Source organism: Myotis nattereri (genome assembly GCF_964212035.1).
Source record: "Myotis nattereri genome assembly, chromosome: 6".
NCBI classification, from domain to species: Eukaryota; Metazoa; Chordata; class Mammalia; order Chiroptera; family Vespertilionidae; genus Myotis; species Myotis nattereri.
Window position 1 is genome coordinate 64,259,170 of NC_138081.1, and position 14,254 is coordinate 64,273,423.

The window sequence follows — 14,254 nt, forward strand, 5'->3', positions numbered from 1 at the left end:
AACTGGATTAATACCAAAACAATACCATAAAGACTTGATTCGCCAGAAAATCCCTTTGTGTCACTTAGAACAAAATGTTGGAAACCCTTTCTAAACACAAAGGTTATTCCAGCAAGAAAACAGTCCTCCTTGTGTGATTCCACATCACACCAGTGACCCTAACGCACAGGGTCTCAGACCTTGCAGGAAACGACAGCAAGTCTCATCCAGCCCCTCATTTCTATAGACAGGACCTGGAAGTGAGAGAAGCCAGGTTGCTGTTCAACACAGCTGAGCGCGTGCAAAGCCAGGCCTGGACAGTTAGCCTGTCTGCCCACTGCCCCTCCAGGCATGCCAGCCTATGTCCCTGCTTAGCAACTTCATTACAGAGGTGGAGGGACGCTGGGAAATACATATACTGACTCCACGACAAGGACAATTCTCCTGTTAATTGCTTCATTTTCCTGGTAATTGTCTCTTTCCCCTACATGTGGGACACAGAAAATTCCAGTTAAAGAAAATGTCTGATAAATTAAAATGTTAAGGTATGCCTAGTCATACTTTAACATTCCTTTGAATTAGCTAGACAATAGCCTAGCTTTTCTGGGGAAGAAAAGAAAAAAAAACACTCCAGGTGTCTCGAATGTTCCTGTCGTTTGGAAATCACTGCACAATGGTTACATTCCCCAGGTGGCGCCTCACCACCTGGTGTGGAACAGATATGTCACCACCAGAGTCCCTTCCATGTTTAAACAAATGAACAAAAAAAAAAATTCAAATGTAAAATGCTCTCTTTTTAATTACTAAATTAAGAAAGTTAAACAATTTAAAAATGCAAAGTCACAAATAAATCATAACAAAAAAGGAATTAAGACTTCAGAGTTGCTACTCAGTATTAAAAACTCAATAGAAATAGGCTTTTTTGATTTGTTGTTGTTAAACATGTAATTCAAGGTTGGTACAAACAGCAACTAAAAATGTAATACTTTTTTTGTGTGCATCCCCATGAAATGTCAAGTAGTGCATAGTTATTCCACTGGAGAACTCTAGGACACACAGAAAGTCATTTCATTAGCAGTACAGGACATTGAAACACTTAGTTTACAATGGGAAATGCACAGCCCCCACCCTCACCTTCCTGGAAGTTTTAGTTGCATGAGAAAGTTTAGCAGGTTGCCATGACTACAATGCTATGGGTTTTAGACCATTTAAATGTGGTTACAAGATTTATTAAATAAAAAAAGTTTGAAACATTTCAGCATTCATATTTTTATACAAGAAGTTTGCGTGGTATCCATCTTCCAGTTCCCTTTGTAGTAGTTTGGCCGTTGGTTGGCTTAAATATGCCCACTTTTAAGTTTCAAGAACAAATCGCAGTTAAGTCGAAGCGAATATTGGAAACAGGCTTTATGAATTCAGCTTGGGGGCTGCTGAAAAGAGTCAACCTAACAGCCATCTGTAGGTATAGTCATGAATCAAAAAAGTGCAATCCAAATTAAAAAAAAAATTCATGCTTTGAGAAAGCCAAAAATGAGGCCACTGGTTTTTCAGAATAACATCAGTGCTTTTCTACTGATTTTGCAGTAAAATCCTCACTCTGGGTCCTGAAGCTTGTGGTCCAGGTTGGCCATGGTCTCCACGTTAGCACCCACATGGTGTATGTACAGGGACATATATATTATATGTATTCATATTTGTAAAAAAGGAAAAAAAAACAAACACCTGTCCTGATTGGTTTTTGTTAAAACATGAAAAAAAATTTTATTGTTTTAGACAAAGAGGCCACTTTTGGAAAATAATACTTTTTTTTAGTTGAATCAGGTGAAGACAGTTAAAATCACATAGGATTCGCATTTTTAAAAAAGGAAAGCACGGGGACTGTTGGCACTGGAGTAACTATTTACACTGAACAGAGGTTTGGCCTTTTACGTAACATCGATACAATGCGTTTTCCAAAGTCTGAGAAATAACAAGGTCTGTCTCGTATGCTTCACAGAGGAGGTTCGGATTTGGGGACACGTGTCATTAATGAGGGCCATGGAAGTTCGTCAGCTTCAGAGTCACATGCAATCTGATCCTGGACGGTTCTGGCTGCCCCAGCAGCTGGCTACGGATGGAAAGCTAATGGGGAGGGCGGAGCCTCTGGGACTGGCCTCTCTGCTGACCCCTGTCTCACAGGTTTTCGCCCGGCTGATACTGGGGCTCGGTGGCCGTGAAGTAGTCTTCCAGGAAGCCCTGTAAGTACTCGAAAGTGGGCCGTTCTTCGGGGTCCTTTTTCCAGCAGTGGATCATGAGCTCGTGCAGAGAGATGGGGCAGTCCTGCGGGCAGGGCATCCGGTAGCCGCGCTCCACCTGCTCCAGCACCTCCCGGTTGTTCATGCCTGCAAAGACAGGGGCAGTGAGCGCAGGCACCTGCGGGCCCCAGCCCTGCCCCTCCCCCTTTTTCTATTTTGAGCCGGCACGTGAAACCGTGCCGAGGTCCCCCCCTCACGCAGGGGGGGACCCTGCCTTTAACCGGACAGCACAGCACTCAGAAATAAAAAAGGAACGCACTACCCGTACACACAAAAACCCAGATGATGAGCCTCCTAAGTGTTATAAGTGAAAGAAGCCAGACACAAAAGGTAACATACCGTATGACCTCATTTCTATGGAATTCTAGAAAAGGCAAACCTGCAGTGATAGAAAGCAGATCAGTGATTGCCAGGAAGAGGGGCAGGGAGTGCCTGCAGAGGGGCCCTGGGTGAGCTGAGGGGTGATGGAAATGCTCTCCATCAGGACTCAGCAAACTAGTCCTGTAAAGGCCAGAGAGTAAATCAGGCTGTGTGTGTGTGTGTGTGTGTGTGTGTATTTAACTCTTTAAAAATGTACATAACAAAAACAGGGTGGAGCTGTATTTGGTCCCCGGACAGCATTTGGCCTATAACCTGTATATGGTGGTGTGATTGCTTATGTTTGTCAAACTAACTGTATTCTTAAAATTGTTGAATTCTATTGTATGTAAAACTACATTCCAATCAAGATGACAAAGAAATATGGATGAAGCAGACCAAAAAAAAAAAAAAGCCCATGGAGTGAAAACACACTGTTTCTTGTGTATAGCATCTATAAGCTCCATTTACAAAGTTCACAAATTAGCTTTCCTCCTGCCTGGGCAAGCATTGGTGCCCCACTGTCCGAGATCTGCCATCATGCCACACTGGGCCTGTCTGACCCAGTGACCCGGGGGTTTGGTGACGCTGACGGGGAGACGGGGTGTCTCCAGGGCCAGTGTTTCCCGATGACCTCAGACAGGCCATCTATCATTTGAGACCTCTGTGACCCTCTGGGTTGCTGCCTCGGGGAACACCAGGCTGCCCAGGGCTCGCAGGAGGCTTCGGAGAGACCGCTGACTCTCTGGGGAAAGCAGCCCCCCTGCCTTCTTGACAGAACAGGAAATACCACACTTGGGGTGAGGCGAATGCCCCCACCCCGTTCCCAATCACCGCCAGGCACCGTTCTCTCGCTTTCCTTCCCTTTTGTGTCGTATCACGTTCTGCCATCGCCTGCCAAGCCCTTGTATGTTTTGGCTGCTCCTTGGCCCTGAGCCTGTAATCTGGACTCCTCCCCAACTTTTGACCCTGATAATTGACAAAAGCAAGAACTGAATTTTAAGCCATACAGAAACTTAGATTTCTTCCCTGTCTCTCAGGGGCATAACCATTAGGACAGAGGGTGTGCATGCAGCAGCTCCCTTAATTCTGGAGGGGCTGGCAGCCCTCAGCAGGGCCCTGAGCCTGTCCAGAGGAGCTGGGCCCCGTGCACAGCCCTGCCTCCCTGCGGAGGCGACACCCAGACTTCGGGATCTGTTGCCAATTCTCTTTGTTTTGTTGTTACTGTTGGAGCTGGTTTATCCTGGCTCCTGTGGCTGCCAACCACAGCCCTGTCAGTCACATGCTTGTCCAATGCTTTTAGGGTGCTTTCTTATTCTGCCACTCCAATTTCTTGAGGTGATAAAATCCACATGTTATTTCCACTGTACTGAAGTAGGCCTTCACTTTAATTATTGTAACATAACCTCCCTCACATTTCGGGGTGACCCTTACTTTAGTGAGAGAGGTTCTGTGAATGAATCTGGGTACCGTGTCCCCACGTCCCCACATCCTGCCAGACTTCACAGATGCCCCCCTTTGTTGGATGTTTGGTCAGCTCAGTGGCTAATTAGCATAATTAGCTCCAATTGCTGAAATTCACTTGAAAACTCAGATGGGGCGGGGAGCTGGAGCAAGGGGAGGAGCCTGGAGCAGCAGGGTGCAGGGCCAGCATTTCCTTACCCACAACTCACAAACCCAACCGGCTCTGGAAACCCGAAGTTCTGGTAACTAACTCACTTGGCAGCAAAACTGATCTGAACTGCCTTCATTGGGACATAAAACCTGGCCCGAGAGGAGGCTGTTTAGAGCTTTCTGTATTCACAGGCATTGCTGCAGAAGGAAGGATGTTTGAGTACAGAGTGCTGCCTAGACTCTCGTAGGGTGTTATATAATGTACGGTCTGTGCACTGTATGGGCTTTAAAAAAAGTCTCATTCTGGAAGCACATCCAGTCCCAAGGGTTTCTGCTGGGAAGTCCTGGCAGGAGTGACAGCAGCCTGGAAAGGTTAGAAAGACAGCGCAATGGCATATCGGGACTGGCATTCTCCAGAGCGTTTCCTTTGTCTGTCAGTACAGTCCTTGGTTTCATAGTATCTCAGAAGCCACATGGCCTGACCTGCAGAAGTCGCCCTGTCCCACCCTTGCCAGGAGCCGGAGGGACTGGAGGAAAGACCAGCAGAAGGTGAACCTCCGAGGCCTGACAGGCCTTCTGAAGGTAGTTACAGCCCCACCCCTCCCCACCCCCACGCCTCCTAGTGCTGTATTCTGGCACTGAGACCGTCCAGCATGGCACCACTGAGTTTAACTGGCCATTCAATTGCTCTGCGGAGCTTATGTCAGTAAATGTTTCATTTCATTAAAAATAACACTACTGAAATAGAAAGATTCCATGTATTTTTTAAAAACTCTAAATTCAATCTCCACCAACAGAAAGTTTAATTGATCACTTGGATCAGGCCTATTTTTCCAGTGCTCGGTCCAACCCTGGGACACAGTACACACAGCAACTTGACCCTCAGCATGGAGCATCTCCTGAGGCAGCCTGCTCCCCGGGGACGTGGCCAGGGGACGAGCAGTAACCTGGCAGGACGCTGCCGGCCCCACACTGCCAGCTCCGGGGCACACTCCTCCCACTTCTTCTCTCCTTTCTCTTCTTGTGCCTTCTCTCCGTAGGCCTCGCAAAGCAGAGAGCATATGTCACCAATTCCATGCACTGGGCCAAACAGAACCCACTAATGGCAGCTTTGCCAAAGAAGTGGGGATGAGACAATGCACTTGGCTGACAATGGAGATCTGATTGGGGCTGGCTCATTTCCAACCATTCCCCAGGCAGCATCCACACAGCTGACCTGCGGCCCTGGCGCCTCCACTGCAGGCCTTTGCAACAGTAACTGCACAACCACGGGATGCCCACTTAGAAGGCTTGGGCTAGTTGCTACTTGACAAACAATAGCCAGTTTAAGTGGACTGTGTTCATATTTAAAACACAGCATGAGAATACAGCTATAAGAACTTTGAAAAATCTTATTTCAAGAATTTTTTTTAGCCAAAATGGATTTTACTCTGCATACTACTTTAAGATGAGCGTATTTCATTTTCCTGTTTTAGATGGTTTCATATTTTTGTTACAAAGAGAACTGTTATTTCTCCTCTTTTAGCCACTTTCCCTGAGACGTTGGCTTTGCTGGTGCCTGGAGTGAAGGGCAGGGCCTGGGAAGGAATGTGCAGGGGCTCGAGTGCCGGGCGGTCAGAGCCGGCGGGACACAGGGACACAGGAGAAAAGCATCCTTTCATCGCACTTTTCTAAGTGACGAAGCGGACAGTGAGGGAGGAGGGTGCTTGGGGATGATTTTCTTTTTTGCCTTTTTCAGTGGGAAGAATGCCAGGGGAGAAATAGAAAAGATAGAACCTTTAAAACACGGTGTGTGGGCGCACTTTTGGGACACACTCATCAGCAGTGGGGGTACCCAGGTTCCCGAGTGGGAGCTGCGACAGAGACCACTGGTCAGCAGGGGGGTGGTCTCCGCCAGCCCCTGGTGCTGACCATGGCAGGTGCCATATTCACAAAGTGTGTCCAGGTTCCCACCCTCCACGTCCATCAGAGAAGGGGCGAGGGCCTGGCTGCCAGCAGCACAGACACCCTGCCCCTTTCCCCAACGTGGCCCGCCTGGCCCCCACTGCGGCACCTGGCCTCCTGCTGCGCGCTGGAGTCGGCCAGGAGAGTGGGACTGTGCCGGGGCCGCTTCCCTGTCCCTCTTCCCCACATTCCCCGGGGCCTCCTGTCACCTTGGATGTTGTTAGGCCTTCAAACGTCATCTGATGGCATCATTTCCCACTGGGCTGCCCAAAACACTGCAGCCGACTCTCCAGCCAAGTGGACTGTGCTCACTTCCCGCCATTATGATTCTATTATCCCTTCTAAATCCTGTCCTGGCTTCCTCTTGGTTTCCGACTGCCTGTTGTTTCCAACTCTCACTTTCCAACCCTTCCTGCGTTCTGGTTGCCAGCAGGGTCTGTTTCCACGGGTGTGTGTTTCTTTCCCTTCTTCCCTTTTGGTTTCCCCCCGCTTTTAAATTTCCCTATTCCTCCTCTTTGAGCTACCTATGAACTCCGTAGTGCCTCCTCCTTTTCCTTTTAGATTCTTTAGGGAAGAAAACCCCTCATTGTCATGGGCAGAGCCACTTCGCTACTTCCAACTGCATCTCTCACTGTGTCTCACTAGGTGCCTTGACCTCCCTTGCCTCAGTTTCTCCATCTGTCAACAAAACACCTCAACATTCACTGTGCCTTCAGCTGTTCGGAAAAAATATCTCATGTGAAAGAGGAATGTTTTGCTTTACACGTTCCCTTTTTGTGCAGCTTCCTGATATGGGTCTTGGAGGGGCCGCCTCCGCACAGTCTGGGACCTTGAAGTGTTATCTGTTCAAGTCGGCACTTGGATGTGACTGTGGGCTGCAAGAGCCTGGACCTCTGTGCCATGCAAATACCTGAGCACGGCGACAACAGGAATGACGTTCAGGCCAGCAGACACCCAGGTTACATCCGAAACCTGAGCTCCGCGCTCCGGGGAGAGGACCTGCTGAGCACAGGCGTCCGTCAGAGGCTGCCTGGCTTCGCGGCGTGACCCTGTGGAAGGCCCTCTGTCTGCTGTCTGTTGAGCCGGGAGGGAGGAAGCAGGACTAAGGCTGTGTTGTTGCTCAGCACGAGCACCTGCTAGCACATCACTGTAGGCTCTGGCTGTCGTACAGGGTAACAAGCAGGGTGCCAAGTTAGGTTTTGGTGTTGGACAAAGGACACATTTTGGGCAGACAGATGCTGATCGAAGAACAGAGATGACAATAAAGGAGGGACCCTGAGAAGGCACATGCTGACAAGCTTTGCTTCTCTTTCCCTGCCTTACCAGATGACCCCAGGGCAGCTCTTCTATTAAACCCACTGGGCTGGTAAGTACAGAAGGACAGGTGCCATGATGCACAAAGGTTGTGTAAGGTAGACAACACAGCATCATAAAGACCTCCTTGTCCAGAGGAGAAGTGAGAAAGATCATGAAGTGCCAGGAGGAATGCCAGGGAAATGCAGGGCTGGGAGTGGGGAGCAGCAGACAGGACAGAGCACAGGACAGAGTGGAAAGCCCTTCTTTGCTGCTGCCTCCTCGCCTGCACTCTGCTCCTCCCCCTCCTCCTCTCACCAGCACACAGGCCCCAGGAACCTCATTGGGGGAGGTGCCCACATGACTCCTGGGCATCGGCAGGATGTCCTCTCTCAGGGACCAGGTGAGCTGAACGGAGAAGCCCTGGGGGCTGTGGATGGGCAGAGAAGGCAAGGGACACAACAGTCTTGACTAAGATCTGAGGTTCTAGCCTGCTTCCTATTCTCCTGGCTGGTGAGTCCTAACCTCCTCCTACCCCAAGAAAAAGCTGCTCCTATAGGCATGCTGGGCATGGCAGGAGCAGGAGTACGGGCCACAATGCTGGGCTGCTGAGCACAGCTCAGGGCTCTGGAGCATGAGTGTGGCCGAGGGAGGACAGGGCAGGACTTCGGATTCTTAAGGAAGGTGCTACAGTCTCACTGATTTCCCTGGCTTCTGTAAGTCATCATCAAGTGACTCAGCCCGTGCAGCAGTCAGGCAGCTGTCACTCGCTAAAAGATTTGAAAGTGCTTCAAATGCTTGACAAATGTGATGTGTTTGAAGGAATGTTCCAGCTTCGCCAGATCCTGCCAAATGCACAGGCAGCTGTTGGGTTGAGAGCCAGGGTCCTGGATGGCAGGGCCAGTCTGCCTGGAATGGTGGCTGGAACACAGTGTATGCGCTCACTACAGGGTCCGTCTCCCCACACAACTCTGAGGACAGCGTCTATCTCATGCCTGAGAAAATACATGCTGTATTTATGTGTGGGATGATAGAACAGAGCTGAGACTGGCCGAATTAAAAAATCTTGTTTCAAAAACCTCATAGGCATGATCTTTTTTATTCCCTGTAGTATCCATCCATCCATCCACCCACCCACCCACCCACCCACCCACCCACACATTCATCCGTCCACCACTCACATTTGTTCAGTCCACCACGGGACAGACACTGTGCTGGGCACTGGGAACACATAAAAGCAGCCCCCCCTTAAATTGCTCAGAGGTACTGGGAAGTACACACCTAGGGGCTTCAACAGAGAAGCAAGCAGAGGGGCAACCCATTCGACTTGGACATGGAGAAGGCTACACAAAGGAGGTGATGTTTTTGTGTGGGGCTTGGAAGAGTCTGAGGCAGACGGTGAAGCTGAGAAGAGGAACTTCATATTCAAGAGTGATCTCTTGGTGTGAAGGGTGGAGGTGTGGTAGGAGAAAATCGTAAGTCAGACCTTGTCACTCTCCCACACAAAGTCCCTCAGTGCCTCCCCATATCACTAAGAATAAAAGCAAAAGTCCTGAAAATGACCCAGGAAGCCCTATCTGATGTGCCCCGAGGCCTTCAGACTTCCTGCTCCCTCTGCTCCCGCCACACCGGCCACCTTGCAGCTCTTTAGGGCCTTGTGCCCAGTCCCCTGGGAAGGAGGGCTTCTCCCCAGATCTCCACCTGGCTTGCGCCTTGCTTCCTTCAGGTCTTTAACTCAGATACCACCTTCCTGGTGAGGCCCTCCTTGCCACTCTTTCCTGATACCCTCTATTCCCTTCCCTGTTTAATTTTCTCCCTACCTATTACCACTAGCCACTACTGAATGTATTTGGCTTATTTACCTTTGTTTATTGTTTGTCTCTTCCAAGAAGAATAAAAGTTCACGAGAGTAGGAGCTTTTGTCCATTGGTTCACTGCTGAACTCCTGGTGCAAAACTAAGGCTTCCGGTTTATTTGGAAGGTAAAGGGAAGCCATGGACGTTTTTAACTAAGAGAGGAGGATAACTGGGTCTGTTTTCTAGGACAGTAACTGTTGGTGACAATGACAGAACGGTGGTGGTGGGGGAGGGGGTGGGGGAGACTCAAAGCAGGAAGTTCCATGAGGAGGTCACTGCATGAGGGATGGCAGCTTGACATGGGGCAGTGGCAGTGGAGGGACAGAACAAAATATCGTAAGGTGAAATGACAGGGTAAAATGCATAATGTTGATTTTATGCATCAACACCAGAAAACTACTTTTTGCGTTTGCATTTCTCATATACAACAATCCATCAGTACAAAATCAGCTCTAACCTTGATGCAAAGAATGGTTCTGAACCTTGGCTGGCAGAAAAGCAAGCTGGACTGCTATGCTGAGAATGTATTCAGGTCAGGCTGCTACTAGGAAATTTGTAAGACGGAGCTGGTTTTTGTCACAAATCTTGCAAGCAACCTTCCTGTCTGATGTGGCTCCTCCCTGTTCCTCTCAGTGTCACATTTCAGTTATTTATTTATTTATTTGGCTTTAAGGCTCTCAATCAATTTGAGCTTGTCCTTCTCCCCTTCCTTTTAATCCACTCCTTTTACAAAACTTGCTAATTAACCAAGCAATCCAATGTTTTACAAAGGTATGTCTCCTCATACCTTTCGCCCTTCATGTGGCCACACCTTACATACTCCATTCTAAGTTTCTTCTCTGATTCTTACTTTGGACCTTCTTTCATGCTGGGCGAAGATGCCTGGAAAGCTTTAAAAACCCATTTATAAGTCATAGCCCCTCCCCTGACCTCCATCCTCACCTAACAGCCAAGTACCTTTTCTCTGTGTGAAGGTAACACAAGGCCATTCTCAGGTATGAAAGGACTCAGAAAAGTGTACCGCCACCAACCTTTCTTGAAGAAAGAATGACTTGAGAACACACTCTAGCCAACTGAGCAGGTATTACGCGGAGACCGAGGAATGGAATCATGGTGGACAGGGACTGGGAGTCTGGCTGGGTACCACCCACAGGCAGGAGGACTCGGTGCAGCAGAGAACGCCTGCCAGCAGCACACACTCGGCCACCCCAACAAACAGCAACGCAGAGAGGAAGGGCCTTCCTCCCACAGTGACATCTGGATGAAGCTAATGAAACTGTCTGTTCCTTAAGAACTGCTCTCCTTCATTAAGGTAATGATCCTATAATTGGAATCCTTCTGCAAAAGCCTCTCCCTCAAGAAGAGTCTACTGTGAGGTTCAGAGTCCAATTAAATCTGATTAGAGCCATGTTATAAAACAAAAACAAGAAGCACCATGTAGAGGACCGGGCCTGGGAACAAGTTTCTGTGGCTTTCTGAGGGTGAGGGGCAGCCTATGTGCTTCCCCGCCCCGGGGCCGTGCAAGAGGCCCCTCAGGATGGGCTCAGTCAGCTCTTCCAGCTCTTCGCCTTGCAGCCCTCTTCCCAGACTCTTCTCCAGCAGCTCCTGAACTGGCGCCTCCTCCCAGGCCTCCGCGCCTCTCCACATGCCCACCCTTCTCTGGGACTCTTCTCCTTCTTCGACTCGACTGGAGGAGGGAGCCCTATTTGCCTTCTTCTATGTGAAGCCTCCCAGACACAGCCCCCTCTCTGCTACCCTCGCAGTCAGGTAGCTATCAAAGCCCCTTGCGTATCAGCAGCTGCTCATCCTATGTAGCTGTGCATATCAGAGTGGGCTTAGTTCTCATGTCAAACTGTTCTGCCATCCTCACAGGATGAGGAGTGAAGGGTCCCTTTCAGTACCTGTGGTTTGCAGATCCCTGCATCGGGTGTCCCAGACCCCACTATCAGAATGAAGATTTGGGGCCACAGAGGGTAAATTCAAGTAATCCATCCCTTGTGATGACTTCCTCTAATAATAAATAAGTAACAAAAAGGAAAGATTTCTTCCTGGATTTGAAGCATATTTATTCATGTGACCAAAAGCTCTGTGGGTGCAGGGACTACATTTAGTTCTTTGCTCACTGCTTTATCTGCAGCACCTAAAACAGTGCCCTACTCCTCTGTTTAATCAGTTTGCTGAGAATATGAGTTCTTATTTGTACTTATTTCCCAGGTATTGCAAAATGCCCGGCACAGCTCACATTTTCTGGCGCTATGCTGAATGAAGGAATCCCAGTGTAAGCGTAAAACGAGGCCATCTTCATTATGCTAAAACCAAACCTGATCACGACCCTCCCTCCCAGCACAGCACACACCTGCCTTCCTTCTCCAGGCCCCGCCCCCACCCCTTTGTCTGGGCTTCTGCGCGACCAGAGAAACAAAAAGCAGCTCGTATTACTGGAAGGAAAGGCTTCAAAGAAATGCAAAGCAACGTTAACCTTTCCCCCCAGCTGCATTTAACACGGGTGATTATAAACCTGGGGGGCTCAGGGAGAAATGAGTGTAAAACTCACACAATAAAAACTGAGGGGCCTTCACATCTGCAAAATCCCGAGACCTGCACATTTACCCCCTCCAGCAACTACTCAAAGGCGCCCCTGCTGTGCTCCAGGCCCTCCAGGGCAGCCCTTTCTTCCGCTGGTGGCTCCTCCCACTTGTGCACACCAGGGGCAGCCACCGCAGGGGCAGCAGTAAAACCGACTTCCAAGCAACTCTAACCGCCCAGTGCTGGCGCTTTGGAGGCGGGGCATTTGTCAATTTTGACTCTGTGCCAGCCTGGCTCTCCCAGGAGTCTCGAGGACACACCAACCCAGAAAAAGAACCTCTTTCCCTCTCTGCATTTTGAAGATGACCAGAAACAATCCTAAGAAATGAACAAAGGGATTACAAATTAATCTGGGGCCACTGGCTCCTCTGACTGCAAAGATACGATGACAAATCAAGCATTTGCAAGAGACCTCCATTCCTCATTAATCTCCACTATCGTTTTCATCACTGCTTTTTTTTTTTTTCTCTTTAAGGTAGGGAATGAGGGGAGCTGTGTTCTTTCTTCACTTGGCAGTAACTAAAAAAATATGTCCTTAACATTTCAGAAAGCAGATCGTCCCTGCACTAGAACCACTAAAGCGTGGAGGTGAAATGGCATGAGTGTCCTTTAAGTCACCATTTGTCTAAATTAATGAATTTAAGCGTGAATAACCTGAACTTGGGCTTTCTTTGGAGACCATGAATCTGATTCCCAGGAAAATTCCAGGACAACAGACTCTCCAATTGCTTTATGTTATACTTGCTTCTGCATAGCATATTTTGACTGTTTCAAAATGTGCAGTGAGTGGCCTCCAATTGCGTTTCGCATGTGCCTCTCTGGCCATCTGGAGCCGGGCCTGCTGAGAGAACGGGTCCTGGCATCTTCCTGCCAGCGTGGCTCCACGGGTCAGTGCTCCAGAGCAATCAAAACGCAGTGGGGGCTTTCTCCTCTCTTTCCCAGAAGAGTCTGAAAACTAGTGGAGCAGAGGATCTGCCAGTGACATTTCTGTTCTGGGAGACACAGACACAGTCCTACTGAGAGAGGAGAGATTCCTCAAATTGGGGCGGACCGAAGCGCTCATACCAGCTGCTAATACATTAATCCTGGCACCCAATTCATGGTGGCTGCTTGTCTACATACCACAGTGGCTCCCAGTTCTGTTCCTCTCTGGCTCAGTACCTGTCCATGTTATTCAGACTCATGCTCAGCAGGCAAATTGGGTGAGGTTTCCCCAAATGGTGTTGAAAGAACATCCAATCAGAGGCCCATTTCTGCTGGGTCCTGAGCTTACCTGGGTAGGGCACTCTTCCTTTGGTGACCAGCTCTGTGAGTAAGATTCCAAACGACCACACGTCGGACTTGATTGTGAACCTCCCGTACAGGGCTGCTTCGGGGGCCGTCCACTTAATGGGGAACTTTGCACCTGCAGAAAGAGCACCTGGTTATTCATCAAACCAAGAGCATCCCACCGAGTATGGGCTGGGGAGGAAAGGCACTTGGAAGCCGCTTTCCCAGGAGCAGGTCCACAGAGAGGACGGGCAGGAGGTGAAAGCAGGAATGAACCAGGACTGAAAAGCCGTGGGGTCTAGTCCTGGCTCTGTGACCGCAAGCAAAGTCAGTTTAATTTTCCCATCAAAGGGTTGCACTTCAAAGCACCTTTAAGCTCTGGCTTCTAGAACTTGAATCTATGGCTACACTGAATGCCATAGGTTTCGTCTGGAGGTGAATCTAACTTGTGAATTAGGAAGCCATACACACACACACACACACACACACACACACTGCTTTAGAATAATGTATTTTAATAACTACACATAGCATTAAATCATAATGCTACTCTCATGAATCCTTTCATATAGAAGACCATAGTTCTCACCTGGTGCATAAAAACCAAACCAAACCACCATGCTTCTACCAGGGTGGAGACGATTTGTTGCAGCCCTTGTGCTATGGGCTCCACCTCCTTAAGGCCTCTCACCACAGCAGAGAAATGATTGACCTCCGGCTGCCTCCCTCATATCCCCATTCCCGGAGAGCAGAGAGGCCATCTTTAATTCTGGGACAGTTTTTTTCCTCCTGGCTGTGAGAGCCCTTGCTGATCTCCCTACCTCTCTCCTGCCTGCCAGAGAGGCTACTCTCTAATGTTTGTCTTTTTAAAGAACGGCCTTGCCTCCATGACTGTCATATGAGTCTCTGATTTCTCAAGACCAAGGAGCAAGTGTCACGCCTAAGCCAGGAGAACTTTTTCTTTTAAACTTTCCCAATCATGAAAAGAATCCTCTCTCTAATCCAAAAGAAGGGCAGGTCCACCCTGCTCTTTACGACTCCATGTGTGTACAGGGAGTGAAT

General features: G+C 49.0%; 1 protein-coding gene across 6 annotated transcripts in view; it reads right to left on the reverse strand.

Moving 5' to 3' along the window:
• Positions 1 to 752: 752 nt before the first annotated feature.
• The window catches only part of FYN (FYN proto-oncogene, Src family tyrosine kinase), a 206,560-nt gene continuing 193,058 nt past the window's right edge, over positions 753 to 14,254 (reverse strand). For all 6 annotated transcript variants that reach the window (XM_081094723.1, XM_081094719.1, XM_081094722.1 and 3 more), the window contains 2 exons: positions 13,197 to 13,328; positions 753 to 2,360 (listed from right to left, as the gene is read on the reverse strand). In XM_081094723.1, the coding sequence (XP_080950849.1) occupies positions 2,152 to 2,360; positions 13,197 to 13,328 (341 nt within the window). In that variant the 3' untranslated portion in view covers positions 753 to 2,151. The remainder of the gene's footprint in view (positions 2,361 to 13,196; positions 13,329 to 14,254) is intronic.